The 25,915-nt window shown below is 44.7% G+C and overlaps 1 protein-coding gene across 1 annotated transcript; it reads right to left on the reverse strand.

The window, feature by feature from the left end:
* Positions 1-13,461: 13,461 nt before the first annotated feature.
* Positions 13,462-14,712, reverse strand: LOC120956253 (uncharacterized). The gene has a single exon (XM_049611085.1). The coding sequence runs from the start codon at positions 14,710-14,712 to the stop codon at positions 13,462-13,464; it is 1,251 nt and encodes a 416-aa protein (XP_049467042.1).
* Positions 14,713-25,915: the final 11,203 nt, after the last annotated feature.

Below are 25,915 nucleotides of genomic sequence, written 5' to 3' on the forward strand. Positions count from 1 at the left end.
GTGTAAAAACTGTTTTAATTTTGATAACATATTTTTGGAAGAATTTTAAGGGATTTCCTGACCAGCAAAACAAAAAATAGAACGAAAATACAATTCACGAAACGGTGCGCAAAAGCATAGACCATTACCTAAGCGCAGTTGTTGTGGCCCATTTTACCCCAATGTTTTGACGTTTCACAGTTTGTTTACATATGCCCATTTTGCCCCAGGGCTATGCCCATTTTACCCCGCGTGTCAAAATAGCTTCTCGTAAAACATCAACTTTTATTTTACACTGTTTTCATGATTTTAAGTTGTTTTCATTCTATGTTGCAATTTTAATCCATAGATAAATAGTGGAGGCATACAATAATGCATGAATAATTGTGTTTTGAGGCATATTCAATGGAATATTCAGTAATCTGCTTAACATGCCCATTTTGCCCCGCTTTCCCCTACCTCCCACCAGTAACGGAGTTACGAATTATTCTATAATTGCCGGTTTAATTCGTTCTAAACTCACAGAGTCATTTTTTCCATTAATGTTAAGTACATAATAATTTCTTAATCTTTTTATAACCTCGAAAGGTCCTTCATATGGTGGTACTAAACCTACTCTGACCTTGTCGTTCCTAACAAATACAAATTTGCATTTCTGTAATTCTTCTAGGTAATAAGGTTGTATTTTGGTTTTTAATGTAGGTATACATGTTCTAAACGATTTTAACGTATTTCTAAGCGTTCTTATAAATTCTGATTGGTTCGTATCTGTATTTTTCGACAATTCTACATGCTGAATAAACTTTCCTGGTAGTCTTAAGTTTTGCCCTAGCACCATTTCTGCAGGAGTTGCCTGTAGATCTTCTTTATGAGTTGCTCTTATTCCTAACAGTATTAGAGGCAGTTTTATCGACCATGTAATAGCAGGATCGGTGGCTTTAATGAAGCTTTCAATTGTCTATGGAATCTTTCCACCATCCCATTTGCTTGTGGATGATACGAGCTTGTAGTAATATGATGTGTCCCTAACATTTGTGTAAGATGTTCAAAAAGTTTGGACACAAATTGCCTTTCTCTATCTGTTGTTATTCGAAGGGGACATCCGAAGCGAGATATATATTCCTTAACAAAGGTTTTTGCTACTGTTTCCGCTGTTATATCCACCATTAGGTAACATTCCGGCCATCTTGTAAATCTATCAACCACTGTCAACAAGTAAGTGAAATTTTCAGAGCTTGGTAATGGTCTAACTATGTCTATGTGAATGTGTTCAAATCTTCCGGTTGGAAGTGCAAAATTACCCAACTGAGGTCGCGTGTGCCGCTGAATTTTAGCTTTCTGGCAGTTAATACATGATCGTACCCATTTTGCGACATCGGAATTCATAGATGGCCAAAAAAATCGATCAACTACTAGTTTTCGCGATGCACGTATTCCTGGGTGTGACAAATTATGGAAACTTTCGAATGCGGTTTTCCTAAATTGCTCTGGAATGTACACACGTTCCCTACTAGTCGACGCTTCGACAATAAGATCATTATGTTTGATAAGATTATACTTAGATTTACTTTTTTTTTAATTCAATTAATGTTTTTAATTCATTATCTTGCTTTTGCGCTTCCGACAAAATTTTGAGATCACCAAAATTTTGGTGTGTCGTATGAATAGGAATGTTAATTGTTTCTATTCTTGACAGCGTGTCGGCAACAATGTTACTATTCCCTGTGATATATCGTATGTCTGATGTGTACTGTGAAATGAAATCAAGTTGCCGGTTCTGCCTTGGCGATTTTTCACTCTTGGATGTGAGTGCTGTTGTTAATGGCTTGTGATCCGTAAAAATAGTAAAGGATCTTGCTTCTAAAAAATGATGAAAATTTTTGATAGCTAAATATATTGCTAATAACTCCCTATGAAATGTGGAATATCGTTGTTGCGTAGGTGTGATTTTTTTAGAATAAAACGCAATTGGCTCCACTCTACCTTCAATCTGCTGTTGCAATACGGCTCCAATGGCCAGATCCGATGCATCCGTTGTTAGTGAATAATGTGCATCTGGTTTAGGATGGACTAACATAGTTGCCTTGGCCAATTTTGCCTTAATTTTTTCTATTGCCTTTTCACAAGTGTTCGTTAATATGAATGTTGATTTATTTTTGTTATTGTGTGATGCTATTAATTCATATAAAGGATTCATTGTTTCTGCGGAATGAATCTGTGACAATAGTTTATCATGCCACAGAAGCGTTGTAGCTGTTTAACAGAGGTTGGATTTGGAAAGTTTATTATTATATTGTAGAAATTAGAAATTCGAATTTGTATATACCTCACACATACACCTTGACATCCTTACACATACACCTTTTCTATATGTACATCTTGTTTGTGCGATCACACCTAGGTTTAAGTATCTCAGGCAATACTGTCAAATAGAGATGTCATTCGTGATTGAGCGCTAAAACAGAAAACACGCAATTCTTCAGCCTTCAGTTAATTCTTCCGAAATTAAGAAAGATTACAATATTTACTTTATCATCCGAGGGTGTGATGCCTGCCGCTGAAATTTTATGACCAAGAAATTCGATTTCTTTTGCTCCGAGGATGCATTTCAAAGATTTTATCTTTACATCGTTTTCGCATAATCTATTTAATACAATTTTGAGGTGTTGTTTATGCTCTTCAGCTGAGGAACTGGCAATAAGTATATCATCGCTATAGATGAACACGAAATTCAAATCGCTAAATATACCATTCATAAACCTCTGAAAGGTCTGGCTTGCATTTTTTAGCCCAAAAGGCATTCGTGTAAATTCGAATAAACCGAATGGTGTTGTAATGGCAGTCTTATAAATATCCTCTTCTGCTATTGGAGTAAGATGATATGCACGCACAATATCCAACTTTGAAAATATATTCCAACCGCTCAACATCATAGTAAAATCTTGAATGTGAGGTATGGGATACCTGTCGGGGATTGTTACTGCATTAAGGCGTCTGTAATCTCCACAGGGTCTCCAATCTAAATCCGATTTTTGCACCATGTGCAATGGTGAGGACGTGGGAGAAGACGAAGCTCGGCAGATTCCTAAGTTCAACATGTGTTGAAATTCTGCTTTTGCTATTGGATATCTTTGTCCATCCAACCGACGTGGTTTAGAAAAGGGTAGATTACCTTTTGTGTTAATAAAATGCACCACAGAATGTTTCACTGGAACATTATAGTCAGGAGCTGATAACAATTTGGGATATTGTTTTAATAGCTCGGCATATTCTCCACTAATAGAGACGAATTTTGGTGTTGGCGTATCAACCGTAGCAACAGTACCACTTGAGTGGAGTTCGGTCAGTGGGTCGACCAAAAGTTTGTGTGAAATTTATTCACTAAAGTACTGGACTGTGATATTAACTTGTGTAAATTTTATGAGAATGAAAAGAGTGCACCTTAATCGTCGGTCTGTTTGCAACTGTATATTCGTTTGTCCTATAGTTCATTACATAATTCATTACAAAGTTCATTCGTGTAGTTCGAGCAGTTCATTTCATGCAGTCCTAATTAGTCAAGTAGTTTTATCTATATCCTATGGTTTAGTTCCTTGTAATTCCTGCGTGTTTTCCTATTTGAATTCATATTTGAAATATTAATATTAACCCAAAGTCCAACATTACCGGCCACCAAAGAAGGAACTTCTTTAAAATTCAAGACTAATTGAAAAATGAAAATAATAAACAAACTGCTAACCAAGTGTAAAGCGAACGCGTTGATTCTAGCTTCCGTTCCGTATGTACTTGGGTGTGTATGTGTGTATGTACGGATCCTGTCCTGCTATCACTGACAAGTGTCAAACGTAAACAAGTGCGGAATAAAGTGTGGTGTGTGCAAAAAACAATGTAGTGTAGTTCAAGGCAGTTTACGTTACTCAGTGCCAGTGTCTCCTTTCTTCTCCAAATTGCTGAGTACGTCGGGGTTTGGTAGAATTGCCAAACGATTAGCTGCGCGTACGATTTGTTTTCCGGCAGCTGTGCGCAGTGTAACCACGCGAACGACTCCGTCCTTGCCTGGGTGAACTGCAACGATGCGACCCATCGGCCACGAGGTAGGATGCATGTTGTCTTCCTTGATGATCACAAGCTGGTTTTCTTGCAGTGACACCGATTGCCCGTTGCAATGTTTGGCGCAGGCGCAGGCAATATGCAACAACCCGTTGAAGCTTGTGGTAAACCGAATACCGTGAAAACAATCCGTTGCGAAACTCGCAGATTGTTGATGTTGTTGCAATCCGTGATGCCAACCTCTCCTCTTCCGCGTTCCCTGACTCATTTAGTGATGGTGGATCTTGTGGCCATTCTTCCATGCCTCGCGATAACCAATGTGGCCCGTGCCACCAGCGCTCACATACTAATAGTTTTTCCGGCGTCAGACCGCGCGAAATATCGTCAGCTGGATTATCGATGCCAGGAACATGTTTCCAGCACTGTATGTTAGGTGTCTGTTGTATTTTAGCGACCCTATTCGCTACGAATGGTTTCCATCGGTTGGGGGCAGAGTTTAGCCAGTGGAGTACCGTCATAGAGTCCGTCCAGCAGATAGTAGTAGCAGAAATTTTTAGTGATTGTTGCACCTTCTGATGAAGGACTGTTGCCAATCGTGCTGCACACAATTCCAATCGAGCGATCGAATGTGAATTAGATAAAGCTACCACCTTTGATTTGGCCGTTAGCAATCGAACACTGACTCCCTTTATGCTTTCAGCACGAATATAGCAACAAGCACCATATGCTAATTGTGAAGCGTCTGCGAATATATGTATTTGCACGTTTGTAGCTGTGCATTGGGAAATATAACGTGGAATGCGTATATCACGGAGTGATCCCAAGGTTGAATGAAATTTTAACCATTCACGTTGTAAGGGCGATGGTAGCTCGCTATCCCAGTCAAATGACTTTCCATCCTTCTTTAGCGCCCATAGTTGTTGCATAAACATTTTCGCCATGATGATCGTAGGCCCAAGCAAGCCGAGAGGGTCGAAAACTTTAGCAATATAGGATAAAACTAGCCTTTTGGTAATTATGGTTGTGATAGGAGGCATATCAATACGGAACCGAAACGTGTCTGCTGTTGGTTCCCAAACGATTCCAAGTGTGGGTACATGGTTTGATTCTTGCCACTCATGCGTTGGTTGGATTGCTATGTCTTCGGCAGGAATGTTTACTAGTGCTTCTGACCGATTCGATGCCCATTTTTTTAGTGAGAATCCTGCTGATTCCAACATTTGTGAAATTTGTGTGCGCATTTCAATGGCTTCGTTCATGTCGTTTGATCCCGTTAACAAACCATCCACATAAAAATCATTTAACGCAGCGTTTATAGCTTGTGGGTATGTGTCGCTGTTATCGATAGCAACCTGCCGTAGAGTTCTAGTTGCCAAAAATGGAGCAGATGCTGTACCGTACGTGACTGTTTGTAGCTCGAAGGTGGATATTTCGTCTGTAGGGCTCTCTCTGTATCGGATACGTAGCAGGTTTCTATCGTCAGGGTGATGTAGAATCTGACGGTACATTTTCTCCACGTCAGCAGTCAGGGCGATGGCATGCAAACGGAACCGAAGAATGATGGAGAAAAGATCGTCCTGAACGACTGGACCGACCAACAGCTTGTCATTCAACGAATAGCCACTGGACGTCTTGCACGACGCGTCAAAAACAACCCGAACCTTTGTTGTTGTGCTCGACTCTTTTACCACGGCATGATGAGGAAGGTAATAATGTTGAGTCGAATCGTCTACCGGACCAGTAAGCCTCTTCATGTGACCCAAATGTTCGTATTGCCGCATGAATTTTACATATTCGTCTCTCATTGTAGGATTATTCACCAAACGGCGTTCCATACAACGGAGTCTACGATCGGCTGTTGCTTTAGATTCCCCTAAAACGACATTTGGATTAGGATTAAAAGGGAAACTAACAACATTCCTTCCCGCTGAATTTCGAACGGTTGTCGATGTGTAGTGTTTCTCTCAGGCATCCTCTTCGACCGATAGCACAGGATCCACGGCTATGGTTTCGCTTTCCCAAAGGCGCTGCATAATTTCCTCCAGGGGGATGTCATGTGTTGCGAGATGGCACACCCGTGGGCCAGTTGATGAATGCTGCGTGTTGCTGGATACCACCCAGCCGAAGTGCGTCTCCTCCAGCCACGGTTTGCCTCTGCCAATAGAGCGCTTGCGACCGGTGTGAAGCTCCCAGAAAGTATCGCCTCCGATGACGATGTCGATATGCCCAGGCAAATTAAAGTTGGTGTCAGCTAATGCCACGTCCGGCATTTTCTACGATGAGATGTCCGTGGGTGAAGTGGGAATGTGAGCTGATGGCGTTTCCAACACCAGAAAAGCCATCTCCGTAGCAAAGGATTGAGTTTTCGACTGCACCGTTGCGACGATCGAACCCTTCACTTGCTGTACTGCATTTCCAATGCCCGATACAGCGACGTTAACCTTGTTGCGACTAGTCAACAATTTCCGAGCGAATTCATCGGATATGAAATTCGACATGGAACCGGAGTCGAGTAAGGCCCTTGCCTCGAAGAGATTGCCGTAATCGTCCTTGACCTGGACGTTTGCTGTTTCCAAAAACACTTTGTCGTCGTCGGAATGTGCTGCCATTGTGACCGTTCTAGGTGGCGTGTGATGCAGGAGAGTGTGATGGCGTTTGTTGGGAACTAAAACCAAAGCGGATGAAATCTCTTGCCAATAACGATTTATTTTCTTATTACGCGCCAAAAAATTTGTCCGTTTTTCCGCGATTGGTTTAGAAAAGGGCCCGTTCCTATCTTGCGGCCCTTTTTAACGCTTTTTTCCTGTTACGCTTCGTGCCTTGTTCGTGTACGCTCGTTTTAAAACGTATGGTCGCTCGTTTTAAAACGTCCCGTTTATGACAGGTAGTTGGAACGCGAGATTCCAACATTGTCCCCCCAAGTGTACCACAGCTTATCTGCCTTTAATCACCTCGCGTCATTTTAGCTGTGGCTTCACTTCCTTGCTCGACCTGTCATAAAACGCGTGCATTTGTTTACGTTTCGTTTCCTCTCTAGTGCGGCCTCGTGCTTGGGTATATAATTTCAATTGGTTTCCGTGCATATTCCTTGCTCTCTCTGGTTGTTATTTTTCATGCCTACATCTAGCTTGGCCAATTTATGCGCTGGTCGTATGTATGTGCTGTTCACTGTTTGCACCGTAGCTTGCCTAACCTGTCCGTCTTTAGCTAAAACCGTCGATACAACGCGGCCCTTTGGCCAGCAGTTCCTAGGTAAGTTATTGTCTGCGATGATCACTAAGTCTCCCACTTCTAGCGGCTGTACAGGTTGAAACCACTTGGTTCGCCGGGTGAGTGTTGGTAAATATTCTGTAACCCACTTTTTCCAGAATAAATCTGCTGCGTATTGTGCCATCTTCCAGGTCGATTTCACCGCCGCGGGACTGTCGCAAAGTATGGCCGGGGGCTTACTCCCATCCGGGCTCCCTAGCAGCAGGAGGTTTGGCGTTATCGGCTCCGTCGTCTCGTCATCCAGGGGTACGTAGGTGAGAGGCCTCGAGTTCAGGATAAACTCGATCTCGGCGAAGGTTGACATCAGGATTTCATCCGTCGGTCGTCTAGGGAAAACGAACTGGTTCAGCACCGTCTTCACCGAGCGGACTAAACGCTCCCAGCAACCGCCGAAGTGTGGAGCGCCGGGGGGGTTGAACGTCCACTTCATTTGCGGTCCGCAAAAGGCTGTCATAAGAGCGTCGTGGTCAATCCTCTGTATAGCTTCGTCCAGCTCCCTCGCAGCACCAACGAAGTTAGTGCCTCTATCGCTGGTCATCTCGAGCGGCGTCCCACGTCTAGCGATGAAACGCCGGACTGCCAGGATGCATGACGCTGTGTTCAGCGATGCCGCTACCTCCAAATGGACTGCTCGGCTTGTAAGGCAGGTAAATATAACACCCCACCGCTTCTCTACCCTCCGTCCGATGGCTACTAGAAAGGGGCCGAAGTAATCAATTCCTGCGAACGAAAAAGCACGCTGACCAATAGCAACACGTTGAAACGGTACATTACCCATCAGAGGTGGTTCCGGAAGCACGTTGTCCACCTTGCATTTTTGGCAACTTCTCCTGATGCGTCGAAATTCCCCTAGCAGCTTGGGAATGTAAAACCTCATTCTCAACGCGCTCAGAGCTGTACCGTGATGGACGTGTTTGTACCTCGCATGGTACTCCTGCATGATGAGGTCTGTGCCGTATTCCTTCCGTGGCAAAATTATAGGGTTGCGTAAGTGCACATTGATCCCTACACACTCCGTCAAACGTCCCCCCACTCTGAGGATCCCATCATGGTCCAAAATAGGGGATAGCTTATAAATGATGCTACTTTTCTCGATTCCTTTCTTCCAGGAATGTTTCTCCTTGCTTCCTTTCTGCAGACTGTTGATCTCGCGATGAAATGCGTTTTGTTGGATTATGCGGATGAGAATGCATTCCGCTCTCCTGAGTTCATCTTGTGTTAGCGGGCCAATCACTTTCGGTTCTTTTTTCACCGAGCCACGCGCATTTGATATAAAGCGCGTCACGTACGCCGTGGCTCGGAGCACTCGGTTCCATCTAGAGAACCGTTCCAACCGTACCAGTGGCTCCACAACCTGATGGAGGTGAATACTTTTCCGAAGCTCCTCTGCAGTGTCTTTCTGTGTGGCGTCATGATCTGGCCAGGCACTTTCCGGCCCCCAAAGAAAGGAGGGACCGCGAAACCACCGTCCTTGCGCCGATAGGTCTGGCCTCGTCGACCATTTTGTGCCTTCATCGGCGACGTTCTGCTTGGTCGGTATCCAACGCCACTGTTCTACGTTAGTGGCCTCCAGGAGTTCTCCTACTCGAAATGCCACAAATTGGTTATATCGTCTATGATCGGATTGGAGCCAGCTTAATACATTCCTTGAGTCAGTCCAGAAGATAGTTCGTTTGATCTCCAGCCGATGATCTCTTGCGATAGTACTGGCCAGCCTTGCCCCAATGACTGCGGCTTGTAGCTCCAGCCTAGGAATAGATATAAACTTAAGCGGCGCTACGCGCGTTTTCGACGCTATCAGGGTACACTCGATATTTTCTCCTTCTTCAAACCGAAAGTATCCGAGCGCGGCCATACCGTTCTCGCTTGCATCACAGAAAACGTGAAGCTGTACATTGGCACTTGCAGAAGTTATAAGTCGATAGCAACGGGGAACGGCCACGTTTTCGACTTCTGGAAGCACCCGCAACCATCTCACCCATTTTTCCGTGGTCCGCTCGCTCAGCTTTTGGTCCCAACCAATACCCTCACGCCAGACTTCTTGTAATAATGACTTAAGATACATTAGGAAGTTACCGAGCAATCCCAATGGGTCGTAGATGCTCATTAGCGTTCTTAACATTTCACGTTTGGTCGCCGCCTTTCTCCCAGACAGAAGCTCCTCGTCATGTTTCGGTGTTAGCCGAAAGGTGAACGTGTCGGCTGATGTGTTCCACCACATTCCCAATACCTTCTCATTTGGCAGCTTATGACTCATGTTGACGTTTTCTTCTTCTTCTAAATCTCCCTCCAGGTGTCGGACTACCTCGCGAGAGTTCGAAATCCAGTTCCTGATTTCAAACCCGCCACAGGCGTGAATATACCGGACTGCATCGGCCAATTCCTTGGCTTCCTCCTGGGTCTCGACACTTGCGAGCATATCGTCGACATAATGTTCATGCTTAATGCATTCTGCTGCTCTTGGAAATGCATCTGAAAACCTGTCCGCGTTCAAGTTCTTAACATATTGAGCGCTACTGGGGGAGCACGCTGCGCCGAAAGTCATTACGGTCACGACGTAAGTTGCCGGTCCGGTGCCGGGACGTCCACTGTCCCAAAGGATCATCTGACTCCGTTGATCCGTTTCTTTGATGGCCACTTGATGGAACATCTCTCGTATATCTCCAGCAATAGCTACACGATTCTCTCTGAATTTCAGCAGCACCGCTAACAGTCCGGCAAGCATATCCGGACCGGGAAGCAGACGAGAGTTCAGGCTTACCCCGCCTACCTTAGCCGCTGCATCGAAGACCATGCGAATTTTCCCCGGCTTGTTGGGGTTGGTTACCGGAAATATGGGGAGGTACCAATCGTTCTTCTGGCGCGCGATCGAAACGGTGTCAGCGAGCTTTCTGATGTAGCCTTTAGCTAAGTACTCCTCCATCTTGGCCTGCACGGCTTCAGCTAGAACGGGATCTTTACTTAATTTTTGTTTTAGGCATACATACCGTTTCATCGCCGCAGCCTTGTTACAGGGTAGGTCGGGATCATCATAACGCCATAAGAGTCCAGTTTCGTAGCGGCCGCCCTTGAGCTTGGTTTCTCGCTCCAGTATAGCAAGAGCTCGCTCGTTGTCCTTCGAATGCATGGTGTTGGTGGGTTTACAAATGCCGATCGACTCCAGGTTGAAGAACTCCTTCACGACAGTGGAAAGTTGATCATCCGGTGTACCATCACAGGCGCAAATGTGGAATAAACCACGGTCGAGAGCGGGTATTACGCTCGAACACGGACCGTAAACGACCCATCCCAAACGGGTCTTGCTCGCGACGGGCTCGTCGCATTTGCCTTCCACGCACTTCAATGATTTGCTCAGACTGCAGTTATTTACTCCTATTAGAACGCGAGGCATAGCGTTTACGTAGGAGCCCAATGGAAGGCCCCTGAAGTGAGTATATTTTGCAGCTAGACGGGTCACATCCACGGATTGTGTAGGCAGCGCTAGATTATTGACGGTATGTACCTCCGACAATTCGTGTATCTTGTGTGGTTCGTTGTAGGCGGATATACGAACAGATAACCTCATCGAATGTTTCTCTTCTCTTTGTACGTTTCCGGTCCATTGAAGGCATAACGGATGCGGTGTTCCGGATACGCCTAGTTCTGCCAGCAGCCCATGATCCATGAACGTGGACGTAGACCCATCGTCCAGGAATGCGTATGTATCTACGCGCCCAGCGGGTCCATGTAGGGACACTGGCACGTACTTAAGGATCGCCCCGTCAGCCATTCCTGTGTGGGTTAGAATATTAGCACTAGACCCCTGGACGTTACCTGTCAGCCCACTTCGTTGTCGCTCGTAGCTGCTGGAGTGGAGTGAAGTAGTGTCTTCAGCGTGCAGCAGCTCATGGTGTTGAACGCCGCATCCATCTATTCCACACGGTGGAGCACGGCATTTGCCAGCGTGGTAACCGAGGCATTTCCTGCACATCCTTCGCTCGTTCACAAATGCTCTCCTTGCAGCTACGGTAGTTCCCAGGAATTTCTCGCACTGTGACAGCGATCCGCAACTCTCACCGCAGACGACGCAGGCTGGCATCGACACAGGTATGTCGATCTCTGGCGTCGGGTCACTAACTTTCTTCTCTTGCAGGACCGTCGCGTTGCAGTAGGCCGGATGTGCTCGCCCCGTGCCGTTCGATTCCATCTGGGTCGGTCGAGAGGACTGGAACCGCTCAGGCAGAGTTCGACGATTCTGGAACGGTTGTGGTTGGAACTGCTGTCGTTTTGGGAGCGGGTCAGGATGTCGAGGTGCCGCATCGTGTCCCCCAAGGACGGGCGTCATATCAATGACACGACACAAATCGCTCGCCAGCTCACCAATCCACCGTCCAAACTCCATCAACGTTACCTCACGCATCCTTCTTGTGGTCCTCGCCCAATCGATACAGATGACCGGTGGCAGCTTCTTCACAAGTTCCTTCAGCAACGTGACGTCGTACATATAGGCACGCAGCCCCGACACCTTAACTGCTCCGAGCAAACGTTTCACAGCGAACCCAAACTCCACCAAGCTGGGCAAATCGTTTATCTTAGGAGCGGCCATACACCTTATTTTCCGTATAACGGACTCAACTATCAAGTCGGGCCTTCCATAGCGAGACTTGAGGGTCTCGATCGCTTCGTTCAACCCGTCCGGGAAAGATAAGAGGTGCCCAACCGCCTCCAACGCGGGCCCGTTTAACGCGTGTTGCAGCCGGGTCACGTTCTCGTCATCCGTATAGCCACAAGCAGCGGTAGTGCGTTCATACGCGGTGATAAATACCGCCCAATCATCCACATTCCCAGAGAAGGTTGGCAAATCTCGAGGTACAGGTTGGCGTGCTGCGATCTGGCTCTGGCTCAAGAAAGTGCCGTGTATCTGCGGCCGTGTGTTGTGCAGTGTTGTGTGTCCCAAGTGCTCCGTATTCCCAAAGTGCTGTGAATTTTCCGGGCGGTTCGCGTACGCTTGATGTGTAGTGTACCCGTACTGTGTCACGTTCGGTTGTGTCTCGTACCCAAACGATGCAACGTCTCGCGGATGCGTCGCGTATCCTGCATGGTGCATGTGTGTCGCGTACCCTGCATCCTGTTGTGTTGTGTACATGCCGTGGCCATATTGTATCGTGTGAGGATTTAGTGTGCGTGTGATTCTCGCGTCGGGGTGTTGAACCACAGGATGTTGATCCCGCGAACGGCCATCCTTGTCGCGAACGGGCTGGCGCATGGAATTCTCCATGTCGCGGACCCACTCTTGAAACTCTTTCTCTTTTCGTCCAAAAGTGTTCGGGGGATGCGCGATGGCGGTCTCGCCAGTTTGCGCTTCCGCAATATCGAGCTTTAGCAGCTCGCGTTCAAGCACAATACGCCGTCTGTGCCGCTCCTCACTTTCCCATCGTGCACTTTCAGACGCTGACAGCGTCTCTTCCTCGTCGCGATCTGGATTTGCCGGACCGTTACCACTTGCCTCACCTGTCTTACTCGACGCTCCTTGTTGAGGGGTCTTACTTCCTTCTTGAGGAACGCGCCTCCGGGCGTCATCTTCGAACGAGGTTGGCTGGTACTGCTGCAATTTTTCCGCCTCACTTGCTGCCCACTCGTACACATATTCCACAGTGGAACCTTCCGACGGGGAGAGAGTCTCGCGCAATGCTCCTGGGGTGGACGATGCTCCGCGGGGGCTAGTGTACACGTTGACACGTTCTGTCCCTTGGACAGTCCCTGCGGTAGCCGGCTCTGCCCTTGGCATACCACGCAATTGCTGCTGCTCCATTGCACTTTTTGGTCACAGGCACTTCGACACACACCGCGCGTGATTTATTTTTCCGACTCGCGAAACTACACGACGAACGAGGAATGCCGTACACGAAATCGTTTGACGAATTTCCAAATAGAAATAAATTTGGATTTATCGAACCAAAATGTGTTTGGATTTATCGAACCAAATTTTTTGGAATGTTGGGAACTAAAACCAAAGCGGATGAAATCTCTTGCCAATAACGATTTATTTTCTTATTACGCGCCAAAAAATTTGTCCGTTTTTCCGCGATTGGTTTAGAAAAGGGCCCGTTCCTATCTTGCGGCCCTTTTTAACGCTTTTTTCCTGTTACGCTTCGTGCCTTGTTCGTGTACTGGTCGCTCGTTTTAAAACGTCCCGTTTATGACAGGTAGTTGGAACGCGAGATTCCACGTACGACACGAATAGTCAGATTTGCACGCTCTGACTTGATGTGTGCTGCTTAGACAGTTCCAGCACAACCGCTTCGATGAGACGACGTCCCGGCGGTGCTGAACCTCCTTGCCGATAAAAACTGGACAGCTGCGTAATGGGTGAGCTTCTGCGCACTCTAATGGACACTTGGGCTGCTGAATCGAACCAGATGAAACAGCAGGAGTAGGGCACGATGCAGCTGCATTTGCGACGAACCTCCGTTGCACTGCGTGACGATGAATGCCGGCCACCTTAGTTCCACTAGCGCTCTGCTCACTCACAAAATTGTTGGTCGATTTGAGGATCTGGATTCGATCTTGCACGAACGCAATTACATCTTTGTATGCATCCTTGGTGAAGTGTACGGAGTGTTTTTCCCAAGCCAATAGCGTTTCACGATCCAGTTTCATAAGCAGCATGTTCGATAGTGGTGTGTCCCATGAATCAACCGGTTCCTTGAGCTTCACCAGTCCGTTGACGAAACGGGTGAATTCATCCACCAAGTGGGTTAGCTTATCCACGCACACCGATTGCACTCCGGGAAGATAGTGCAATTTACGATAATACTCACGTATTAGCAGACGAGAATTATCGTACCGTTTTAAAAGTGCTGCCCACGTCACTGAATAATTGTCTGCCGTTAGAGGTGTGTGTTCGAAGGGTAATGCTGCATCCCCCTTGAGCGAAGAAAGCAGGTATTGCAGTTTGGCGATAGACGGTAGCTCGGCAGAAGCGTCGATCATGGCTATAAACCGATCACGGAACGAGAGCCATTTTGTGTGGTCTCCATCGAACGTTGGCAGCTCAATTTTTGGCAGGCGTAGGTTTGGCGCGTGAGGTCGACCAAACGCAAGCGTAGATGATGCCAAACCTGTCGTCTCGTTAAGGGAACCTTCTTCCTTCGGTTGATGCTCTCGAAGAAAAGAATTCAGCTTGCGGCAGCGTTCCTCGATGTCGATCCTTTCCATGATGCAAGCTTCGATCATTGTGTCACTGTCGTCGAGCTCTTCCAGTTTGGAAACCGCGGCGAAGAACCCTTCTTTATGCTTCTCCAAATCCTCTAACGCCTCTGGAATCTGCTTGGCATCATCGGTAGAGTATTCTGCCTGGAACCGTTCCAGCGACTTTATATTTTCCACGGCGATCCTCTTCTTCAGCTGCACTGGCTTGATTTTCTTTTCCATTTTTTCCATTTTCCGGAACTCAGATATCACACACAAACACGATGGCGCGAAATTCGAATGATGGCGCGAAAACGACCGTTGCCCTTGATGCGGGGCGAAATGCGATGGCGGGAATGTCACGTAATGACTTGCACTCTTGAAGCCGTAAAAACCGTTGTTCACTCTTGATGCGGAATGAACGAATTTACACTCACTAAATCACGTATCCGGTTCGAAGGACCAAAAATGTGAAATATATTCACTAAAGTACTGGACTGTGATATTAACTTGTGTAAATTTGATGAGAATGAAAAGAGTGCACCTTAATCGTCGGTCTGTTTGCAACTGTATATTCGTTTGTCCTATAGTTCATTACATAATTCATTACGAGCAGTTCATTTCATGCAGTCCTAATTAGTCAAGTAGTTTTATCTATATCCTATGGTTTAGTTCCTTGTAATTCCTGCGTGTTTTCCTATTTGAATTCATATTTGAAATATTAATATTAACCCAAAGTCCAACAGTTTGTTTTGAATATCTATAAGTAATCCATGCTTGGACAAAAAATCAGCACCAACTATTGGCCTATTAACCTCTGCTAAAATAAATTCATGTCAAAAGGTACGGCGTAGACCGAGGCTAACTTGTATTAGTTTCAAACCATATGCATTAATGGGAGTTCCATTTGCGGCTGATAGAGAATGTACAGGAGACTTATTTAAATTGCCAAAAGTAGCATGAGGCAAAACTGACACATCTGCGCCGGTATCGATAAAAAATGTAAAATTCGAGATAGAATCAAAAATAAAAAGTCTACAGGATTTCGCAGGCTCTTTGCGACTACCTGTCAATGACGCTGAGCTTATTAGTTTTTTACATTCTGCCTCCAAGCGCATGGTTGTGTGCACCCTCGTGCCTGTTTGCCATACTTCTTATGGTTGTTATTATATGAATTGTTATTAAAATTCGTTTTTTTATCATTCCTACTATTAGACCTGCCATATCTTTTGTAAGGGGCCATATGGTTTGGATTAACATTTGTTTCTAAATATTGCAGCCTCCGACTGAGGTGCCGTATCTCCTCTATTAAAAGTTCATTGCCACTGATTGCGGTACTCTCATTATCTGTGTCGTTCACGTTATTTGTATTAGTTTTTATCTCACTGATGTTAGTTCCTCTTGAAGCCTCCCATATTTTATCCGCAATTTAAAGCAATTCTAAAATGTATTTTTCTCCAACTGAGATTAACGCGACTTCAATTGGTTTGGGTAATCGACCAATCCAGAGTCTCTTAACGAAATTTTCTGAAACATCAGTTGACGTGCCTGCTAGTTGTTTCATTTTTCTGTAAAAATTTGATGGCGAATCGCCTCCCAATTCCGCGTGAAACCGTAATTTTTGAAATCCTTTGTTCCTCACTTGCCGAAAGTCTTTCAATTAATTTTTGTTTCAAAAAGTTATATTTAACAGTAGCGGGGGAGATTGAATGATGTCCATGACTTTTTCAAACACGTCTGGTTGCATCGTGCTGAGCAGATGCATGTATTTTGTTCTATCCGACGTTACGTTCCATGTGTCAAAAACTGCCTCGGCCTGAATGAACCAACCGATTGGCGATGTATTCCAAAATGGCGCAAGCTTTACAGTGTAACTTGATATTTCTCCTAATTTAACCTCTTGTTCTACTGTGGGATCGTTTTCGTTAACTGACATTTTAACTGGACTGTTCTCACTGTTTAAAATTAAAAATCTATCACAATGCACTTAATACGATTCAACAACCACGATAAAAACCCGTATTTAAAAATTCCTTTCTTCTAGCCTTAGCCTTCCTTCTTTTTTATGTGTAACACACACGCACACTTTCACCGATTGTCACCACGTGGATTAGATTCTTGCGAACAATAGGTTTGACTTACCCACGGTGGTGAGATGATCCGCGATTCTTGCTCCCCCTTATCGATCGTTGCCTGGTGGTGGGTGAGCTCGAATGCAGCGCTTCTTGTCGATCAGCCTGCGTAATGTGCTGCGTGACGTGTAGATGCTTGATGTGTAGATACGTGATGTGTAGATGCGTGATGAGCTGCAATTCGCTGTTCTTCCCTAGGCACCCTGCTGTGCCGGTATCAAACGTATACGGATGCTAGAATGCGTTTTGGTGTCTTCTGTCTGGGTTGTAGGTGCGCGATGTCGAATGTACTACACAGATGAGCGCAGGTATTGTAAGCGTGGATGGTTTCTTCTGTGTGTATGTGCTTTGTCCGCCGTGCTGTATCGTTGGTGCACGAAATGAAATGCGGAACACCGACGAATCTCTTTCCTATCGTACTGCGCCAGTGTCGTAGGCGCGTGCAGTGTGTATTGTCAAAACCACATGGATCTTGTGTGAGAGAGTACAGCGAAGGCTTACAGGTGTATGTATCGAAGAACAAATACACGTGTTTAAGCAAGTGTATCGGCAGTGCTGTTCGACGCGCTTGGTGTGCGTTTCTTCAGGAGCGACGATTTTTTACCGTTTTGCGTTTGTCACGGATGTGTAAAATATGCGTTGTTACACGTATGTAACACGAACTTGTCGCGTGCTTACTTCTTCGGGGTCACCAGTTATGGGAGCTTCACACAGTCAACCTTACTACTCGGTGGTTTGTCGATCAAAGGATAAACAGTCTTATTCTTTCTTACTTCCTAACTTAACTCTAATTACATCTATGTTCGCTCTAGATAAGTTTAGCTCTAGATAAGCTGCAATTTAGATCGCTTTCGATTAGTTTGATTCCGATCCCATCTGAATCCCTACACACACATACGGGGCCAAGTATCCTTCTGAGCATCTTGCTCTCGAACGGGGCTAAGAGGGTTTCGTCAGATTTGGACAGTGTCCATGTCTCAGAGGCGTATGTGAGTACTGGTACTATATAGGTACTATATATTCCCAGCTTCGTCCGTCGCGACAGGTTCTTTGAGGTTTTGGCTACCTCGTGGGTAGACCACTTTTTTATTTGGATTCCCAAGATGTCACAAAATACAATTTTTTACAATGTTTTTTATCACGGGTTACGCAGTTACGGGAGCACGTCCACTAGCGGATGAGAACGAAAAGAGAAGAGAACGCGTGGTGGGAACGACGGCTTTTATAATCTTTTAACGGGGAAATAGTTTAGTCTGGCTAAGTTGGTAACTATTGCTCGAATTAGGGTGCTCTTCTCTCCTCTTGTTAATAATTATTAACGTTAGATTCGATCTGTCGGTGTTATCTACCGTGATTCCCGACAGAGCGCGGTACAAACGCGTAGTGTGGGAAGCATCCAATACCGATCGAGCCGAATATTCCCGATCGCTCAAAGGCTCCCGAACAGCGTGGCTAAGGCAATGACCTAAGGCCACTCTTTCGCGGTAGCCCGAGTCAAGCGATTGATTTTTAGCGTCGCAATAATAAAAAAATATAAGACTGCTTAAGAAAACGCTTGTTATTTAATACTTAATACTACTACGGGCGAAAGAAAGAGTGCTGTTGCAATAGTTTGCAACACCTCTATTTTCAGCTTTCTTCTACCTCTTTCTCCCTTTTCTTGTTTTCTCTATCAAAATTTCGTTTCAGGAGAACTGCCTTACGTGCGTGGAGTGGTGACCAACGATGCAGACCCCCCATTGCCCACCCGAAGTGTGGGCGATAGGACCAAAGGGACCGCGTCGCACCACGGAAAGCAGCGTAATAAGCAGAATCATCGGACCAGATCGCCGCAGAAGATGCGTCGTGACCCAGGGTGCAACCGCACACACGACTCCGCATGAAGTAATACGCACCACAAGCGTACCGGCCGAGTTGGGTGAGTCAGAGAGGGGGATGGAATATGCTCACTCTTCGTTAACAAAAAAAAAAAAAAAAAAAAAAAAAAAAAAAAAAAAAAAAAAAAAAAAAGAAAAAAGGGTGCTCGAATAAGGTTGCTCGAATTAGGGTGCTTGAATTAGGGTGTTCGAATTAGAGTGCCCGATATTTTGAATTGACGGTTGACGTCAGCTCCGGACTGAGGTGAGGCTATAACGTGGTCGCCACAAGGTGAACTACATTTTCAGGCTGTAGAATGACCGGTTGGCTGCCAGCATCCTTGCGCGCAACTCAGCTTCCATGCTATTGTCGTTGCTGACCTTTGACCCAAGATAGGTGAATTCTGGGACGACTACAAACGTGCGTTCACCTATCTGTACAACACGCCTACGTAATTTCCGTAATTTCCGAAGGAAATTTTCCTTGACATTCTGGCGGAGATCGAGCCCAAGTTCCCACCGGTTAAGGGAAAGGGGTTTAAGCCAAATGAAATTTTGGCTGCTGCTCTGCGATTTCTAGCTGAAGGCAGCTACCAAAATGGAACAGGTAATGATTACAAAATAACTATTGCCCAACCTACTTTATCGGTAGCCTTTGCAAAGTGCTTGAACGTAATCGAAGAAACTCTTGGGAACAAATGGATCTCTTTAGCGATGGAACCAAATGAGCAACAAGATGCACGACGATACTTCTTCTCAATTTCTGGTGATGTGTGTTGATGGAACACACATAAAAATTATTGCACCAGTGGACGATTAACATCAGCATTATAACCGGAAGGACTATTACAGCCTAAACGCGATGATTGTAAGTAAAGCTTTCAGTTTTTTTGTCTTATGTTGTAAACTTCAATATTATTTTTCTTCGTACCAGTAGATTTGCGACCATCTCATGAAACTTCGGTATGTGAATGCCAAATTCGGAGGAGCCAATCACGATTCACATATTTGGAATGTAAGTGGAATGGACAACTTTTTCGAAACAAAACATCGAAGCGGAGAAACTGCATTCAAGCTACTAGGTAATACATTGAACCATCCTATGGGTATTTGTTTATGAAAATAATCGTTTAAATTCTCACTGGTGATTCTGGATACCCGTCAAAACCATGGTTAATAACACCAAAACGTAATCCTACTCCAAACACACCAGAAGCTGCCTTTAATAAAAACCATTCTTTAGGTAGAGAAATAGTGGAGCGTGCGATCGGGTTGCTAAAAATAGATTTAGGTGTTTGTTAGGTGCTCGAGAGTTGCACTACACTCCGTTAAAAGCAACTCAAATAACGAACGTATGTTGCATCTTACACAACATGTGTATTGCGTATGGATTGGAAGAGCTAAGCTCAGATGAATAAAAGGCAACGCAACTAAGTTAGCGATTGAGTTCTAGTTTTTATTTTTTATTCATCACAAAAGTTCACAAAATGCATCACAGTTCAGCTGATCAATAAAATTAAACATAAACTAACGACTAAAAACATAAAGATAATGAATTTTTTTAACCAATTGTCAGGCGTTCCATTGCCTCTTTCAGCGCTGCTGTTGCATTCTCTATTGCGCCAGCTACCTTCGTTAGAGCGGCGGTAGATTCTTTTTGCGCCCCTATGTTGCGCTTCAAGAGCTGTAGCAGCTCTTCGTTTTGGCGCAACACCGCTACGGTGTTTCTGCGCTTCCGGCTTCGTTTCTGTCGAGCTTTGGTTACCACCGGGTTTTGCTGCTCGTTATTTGCCATCTCACTATTTGGCTGCTCGTGTTCTATGTTTGGCTCGTTATTGTTAATCGCCAACAATTGGTTGTAATTGTTGTTGTAGCTGTCCATCGTGCAAAGCTGATCGCCGAAAGAATGGCTAGAGTTGCCTTCTATTGTGGCCTTTAAGTTGGCCAAGTCAGCAACTCGTTCCTCCACGTCGTTTAAGGGCCGTTGATGGAACGGGCCGCCACCAGTAGCTTTATTAAATCGCAGATTTTTTTTTTGACCGCACATTTTTAATCGAACCATACCTGTAAAACCAGACATCGAAAATTAAAAGCAAAATGTATATAAGTATTGTTGCTCTTTTAATCTTACCCGCTTCCACGTTGCACCCGTTCGAATTGGCGGTCCAAGGGCGTTAAGATGCTCGGCCATCGCTTCCCAAAAAGCGGTCTGGTCACCCTTGAACATCCCTCTAGCGATGTCGGGGACATCTTCCAACTTGTCGACCATTTTTTGGTACTGCATTCTGGTTGTGCGGGCGTCTTTGTTATTCCTAAAAGTGTATGCAGTATTAGATGTGTTAATAACATTTGCTTATGCTGTTGGTTGTTGAAGCAGTCACTCACTGAAGAAGTTGCTGGAATCCAATGCTGTTGAACGCAAACCGGATGCGTGAGCCCTTCATCTTTCGACTACCATCGAACAACAGCAGAGGAAGGAAATACCAGCAGCTTCTTAAGCCGAAACAGCAGCACGTTACCAATATCTCCAGCATATCGTCATTGGTATGGATATGGCGGTACACATGTTTTTGTTTAAAATGATCAAATTTGATTATTTCTGAAATAAAATACTTACATTTTGTCGTGAAAGCAAATGCAACAACTCTGACCGACACAACACAACAATAAACAATCTGAGATTGGCGCCTTTCCGTGACAAAAAGCTGACGGAAAGCTGTTTGACAGTTTTGGATTTCCGTTTGTGTTTCATAATACATATCTTGGCAGTGTGCTTGTGAGTTTGTGTTTCGTTAAATTTTATTTTTCCCACACACAACACAAACGGATGTCATAATACAAATCATCCGATTTTGACTACTTGTCTTTACAATTTGTGTTTAATAATCGGACCTCATGGCTGTGAAATATTTCGCATTCAAACTTCATACCTTGCTGCACCGTGGCCAAAACACATATCTAGAGTTGCACTACCAAGCGCACCACCTCTAAAAACAATCAGCGATTTTCCGCATCCGGCCCGTGACGGTCTACAACAATGGAAGAGCCGTAGATGCTGTAGCTATCCTGGACGAGAGATCATCGGTTTCCCTATTGGAAGCGGTCCAGGCTCTACAATTGGGCCTCGACGAAAAGGCAGATCCATTGGAGCTTTGTTGGACGTCCAACATGACCCGGAAAGAAGAAACGTCTCATCGCGTGAGCTTCCAGATATCAGCGAAGGGGGTAGGGCGGTGGCGCTACAACATAGCGGCCGCCTACACTATAAACAAGCTAAGTCTCCCGTCTTCTTCTTCTTCTATTTGGCGTAACGTCCTACGCGGACATGCCGGCCAACACAGGGTTTCGACACTTAATTCATTACCATGTAGCCGGATAGTCGATCCTTGCTACGAGGAGACGGTCCATTCTAGGCTTGAACCCATGACGGGCATATTATTGAGTCGTTCGAGTTAACGACTGTACCACGGGACCGCCCTTAGTCTTCCGTCTAATAACTTTAATTACGACATACTGATAAGTACTTTTACTCATCTACATCACTTTCCGACAACGTCGCTGGAGACGGCAAGACCCAACCTGCTGATCGGACTCAGTGATGTGAACCTAATACGGTCACGTGAGACACGGTTCGGACAGCCGGACGAACCCTTCGCTGTGAAAAGCACACTATGATGGCCCAAACGCTATGAATTCACTCACGGAACACTGAAGCGTTTGAACGTGTTTCTGCGTTACTCCTGTGTGCTGTCTGTTTTTGGTGTGATTTTTGTATGAAACCGTTCGTGTTTGAGTTTTGTGAAGCTGTTCCTGTCGCAAGTTTGCTGTGTTGCTGTGTTGAGGCGTTTTGTTCCTGCATCGTATGAGAATTTCTACGAGAACGCGTTCCTGAATTGTATTTCTATGTGATTTCTATTTCATCGACGATGAAAAATTCTAGCAATTTTAAACGACTCTGGTTAATTTTTAACGACTGTTAATTTTAAACCATTTCTTTCGCGATGCCGGCTATGGGCTGTGAAATATGTTTGCAATTTGAGTTTGAGAAGTTTTCGATCGCTTTGCGCAGAGGGACTGATCCAGTACGCCGCTGCGAGAAAACCAAACTGAAAGTGAACGCACACATCTACACTTGTGTCATTGTGTGATTGCAAAAACTGTGTAGAAAGTAAAACACGCTCTCGCCTCCGAGCAATTCCGCGTATTTCCAACCGTCTCCCCCTGATTCAACGTACCCATCGCCTGATAGTCGCACATTTTTTCACTCTCTTTGCTAGTAGGGTTTTCATCACGGTGTTTTTTTTTATATTTTCGATGTGAACCCATACGCGACAAAGCCCCCTCAAACATTGTGAGGGTTGGGAGTGGTAACATCTGAACGAAATAGTATGGTAGTTTAAAAAATATATTTATTTTTTTCTTCATTTATTTTATTTCTCGTTCGTTTTCTTATTTTCGTAGAGATTTTGAGGTCTAGCTCATTCGCCTCTATTAATTTATTTTGCGGTGTTATTCGTCGAAAAGATCACTTTATCAATTTTTGTGAATTTTGGCAAAATATAATGTAGAAATTCAGGTGTTCAGTATGCTAAAAATCGCACTGCCCGACAAACATTGCGAGGGTTGCGAATGGTATCATCTGCTCGAAATCTTATGGTTGCAGTCGCAAGCACAATTTTTCCCTGACGACGTGTGTAGGCAAGTATTTTTTCAAGCAGATACGATTTACCAGTTCCGCCAGGACCGTCAAGAAAAAAGAGTCGATTACTATTGTAGGTGTTGTTGTTATCTACAGCCAGCGTCAATTGATCGTACACTCTTCGCTGATCTGCGTGCAGCAGGTGCACGGTGACAAGTATAGCGTTGAGATCGCCAACTGGGTACTGACGTTCTGCGTCAATCAATGGGTTTTACGTACTGTCCCCGATAGGATACCAGGTCTGAACGTGACCTTACTCGGAAAGCTGTGGCATTCCCGCATAGTACGATACGCTTTTGGCTGAAGTTGCACCGCGCAAATAGTGATCGATCGCACAGAATGCTTGGAAATGTTCGACATCACGTAAAAGCAATCGGTCGTCTGCTGTGTATTGACGGTCCAGATGTAAGCAACGAAAGTCTTTGCTGCAGTCGTCCGCATACTTGTGCCACAAAAGCCGTGGGATTTGCAGTTGTGCAGCCATTAAGATCATGCCAAACATGTTTGGTAACTACCGTGGCATTTCAAACGACGCCGTTTCTCGTAGGGTCTGATCCCACACAAAGTCATCTTGCAATAGACCCTCCTTGGCCGCAGCCTGTTGATAGGTGGCACACACTGTTCCACGGAGTGTGCACAAATCCTGAAATGAGGTAGGCCCTTGCCGATTGCAAAGCAGAAGCCGCAGACAATACCGCTCCATATCAGTAATACTACTGTAGACCATCCTCCCGATGACCTTCTTATCGTTGCGAATGCGCCGTACCTACTGTTTACCTGCACCACTGTGCCATATTCGTTGAGAGACTATCGGTTTACTGTATCGGAATTTCGTGGTACAGCAGTGTCCGTGCAAAATCATCATGGGCAGCTAGATCAAAAAAGCTTGTAAGCATGGTATTTCTGCCACGATCCAACATCTCTTCAATCGATTCGCCCTGCCGGAAAACGACACTCTACTGATGCAGTAGATGGATCGGTAGGGCAATCACCGTGTGAGATTTTGCCTGTACTTCGAAGCGCATTATCCTGCAGCAGGCTTCACATGCCGAGACAAATCGTGCATTTAAATAATAGTTGATTTCATCCACAATAGATCCAAGAAATATGGTTCCCCTATCGTTTCCCTGGTAAACGTACTTGTATAGGAACTTGACTCCGGTGATGGAGATGCATACCTCAACATTTATATGACAATGATACTTATGAACTAGCCACGGGTTATTCGGTACTGTGATATCTATACGTATCGACGGACTGGACTAGACTGACCTACTTTATTACAAATACAAGTTACACTTTAAACTCACATATACTAATACATATTACTCTTAAACTAAAACCTCACGCATACACCACATTCTCCCGGAGTAACTTGGATTTACACTATTTACAATATTTTCTTCTAGGCTGACCCTTTAATCGGTCAGATCGTCTGATCGGGGGCGATCTTGATACACTTCGTTTCCGTTTGCGTATTTCATGGAATTTGACTTCTTTCTCTATTTCTATTGGAGGATGAAATGACCTTACGATACCTCTTTTGCTTATTTGATTAATGTGGACTAATCTTGAAGTTCCATTTAAATTTACTAAATAGATAAGAGGGCTAACTTTCTTTAATACCGTAGCCGGTATCCATCGCAATATATCTTTTAAGTGATTCCTGTAACATATTTTTTCACCATATTTATATACTACAATTTTGTTTCTTTCGTACTTCCCCTTTCGATCCTTTCTATCTTGTTTACCACTTAGGTAGTTTTGTTCGTTCGGTTTAGTGACGGAATCTGATATAAAAGAATGCGTTACATCGTATTGCGTTTTTGGTCTATATGATAACATCTTACTAGACGGTGTTACTTTCGTTACTGTATGCGGCGTATTTCTATAATTTATGAGGAATTTGTTAATCTTCCTTACTAACGACAATGGTTTGCTTTTTTCATCCAATAAAAATTTACTCAGCACTTCCTTGACAGTTCTCACACCTCTCTCTGCTAAACCATTCGACTCTGGGTGGTGTGGTGGTGATTTTGTATCTTTGACTTTATGTTTTTCTAGAAATACTTTAAATGCTTCGGAATTAAACGGAGGACCGTTATCAGACACTAACTCCTTTGGACTTCCGAAGTAAGCAAAGACTGACTCTAACTGTTCGATTATATCTGTAGCTTTCGACATATTAAGTACTCTCACGTCAATGTACTTTGTATATGCGTCTACGATTATTAATAACGTACGCGACTCAAAATAGAATAGATCGACGTGTATCCTTTCAAAGGGCTGTTCTGCTTTCCTCCAAGTGGTGTCAACTATTTCTCTCTTTATCGGTTGACGTGCTTGACATACCTCACACGCTTGTACAAATTCAATTATGTCTTTATCCAACTTTCTCCACCACAAATGTTGCCTTACGTGCATTTTCATTCTAACTATTCCTTCGTGATTTCCATGAAATAGGTGTAGTATTTTCGTTTTCAAGCGTTTTGGTACCACCACTCTTTCGTCGAAATATAAGACTTCTTGCTCAATCCCAAAATGATACCTTATTTTAAAGTATGGTATAAACTCTTGGTTTAGTTGTTTTGGCCACCCTTTCTTAACGTATTCATATAATTGCCGTATCTCTTCATCACTTTTTTGACTTTCTCTTAGTGTTTCTAGATCGATTGTTGCTTCTTCTAACACTTTTAGACTCAACTTTGTATCCTCTATCTTATTTTCCTCTGACAAAGGGAAACGCGACAGTGCATCAA

This window comes from Anopheles coluzzii, chromosome 2 (assembly GCF_943734685.1).
Source record: "Anopheles coluzzii chromosome 2, AcolN3, whole genome shotgun sequence".
NCBI classification, from domain to species: Eukaryota; Metazoa; Arthropoda; class Insecta; order Diptera; family Culicidae; genus Anopheles; species Anopheles coluzzii.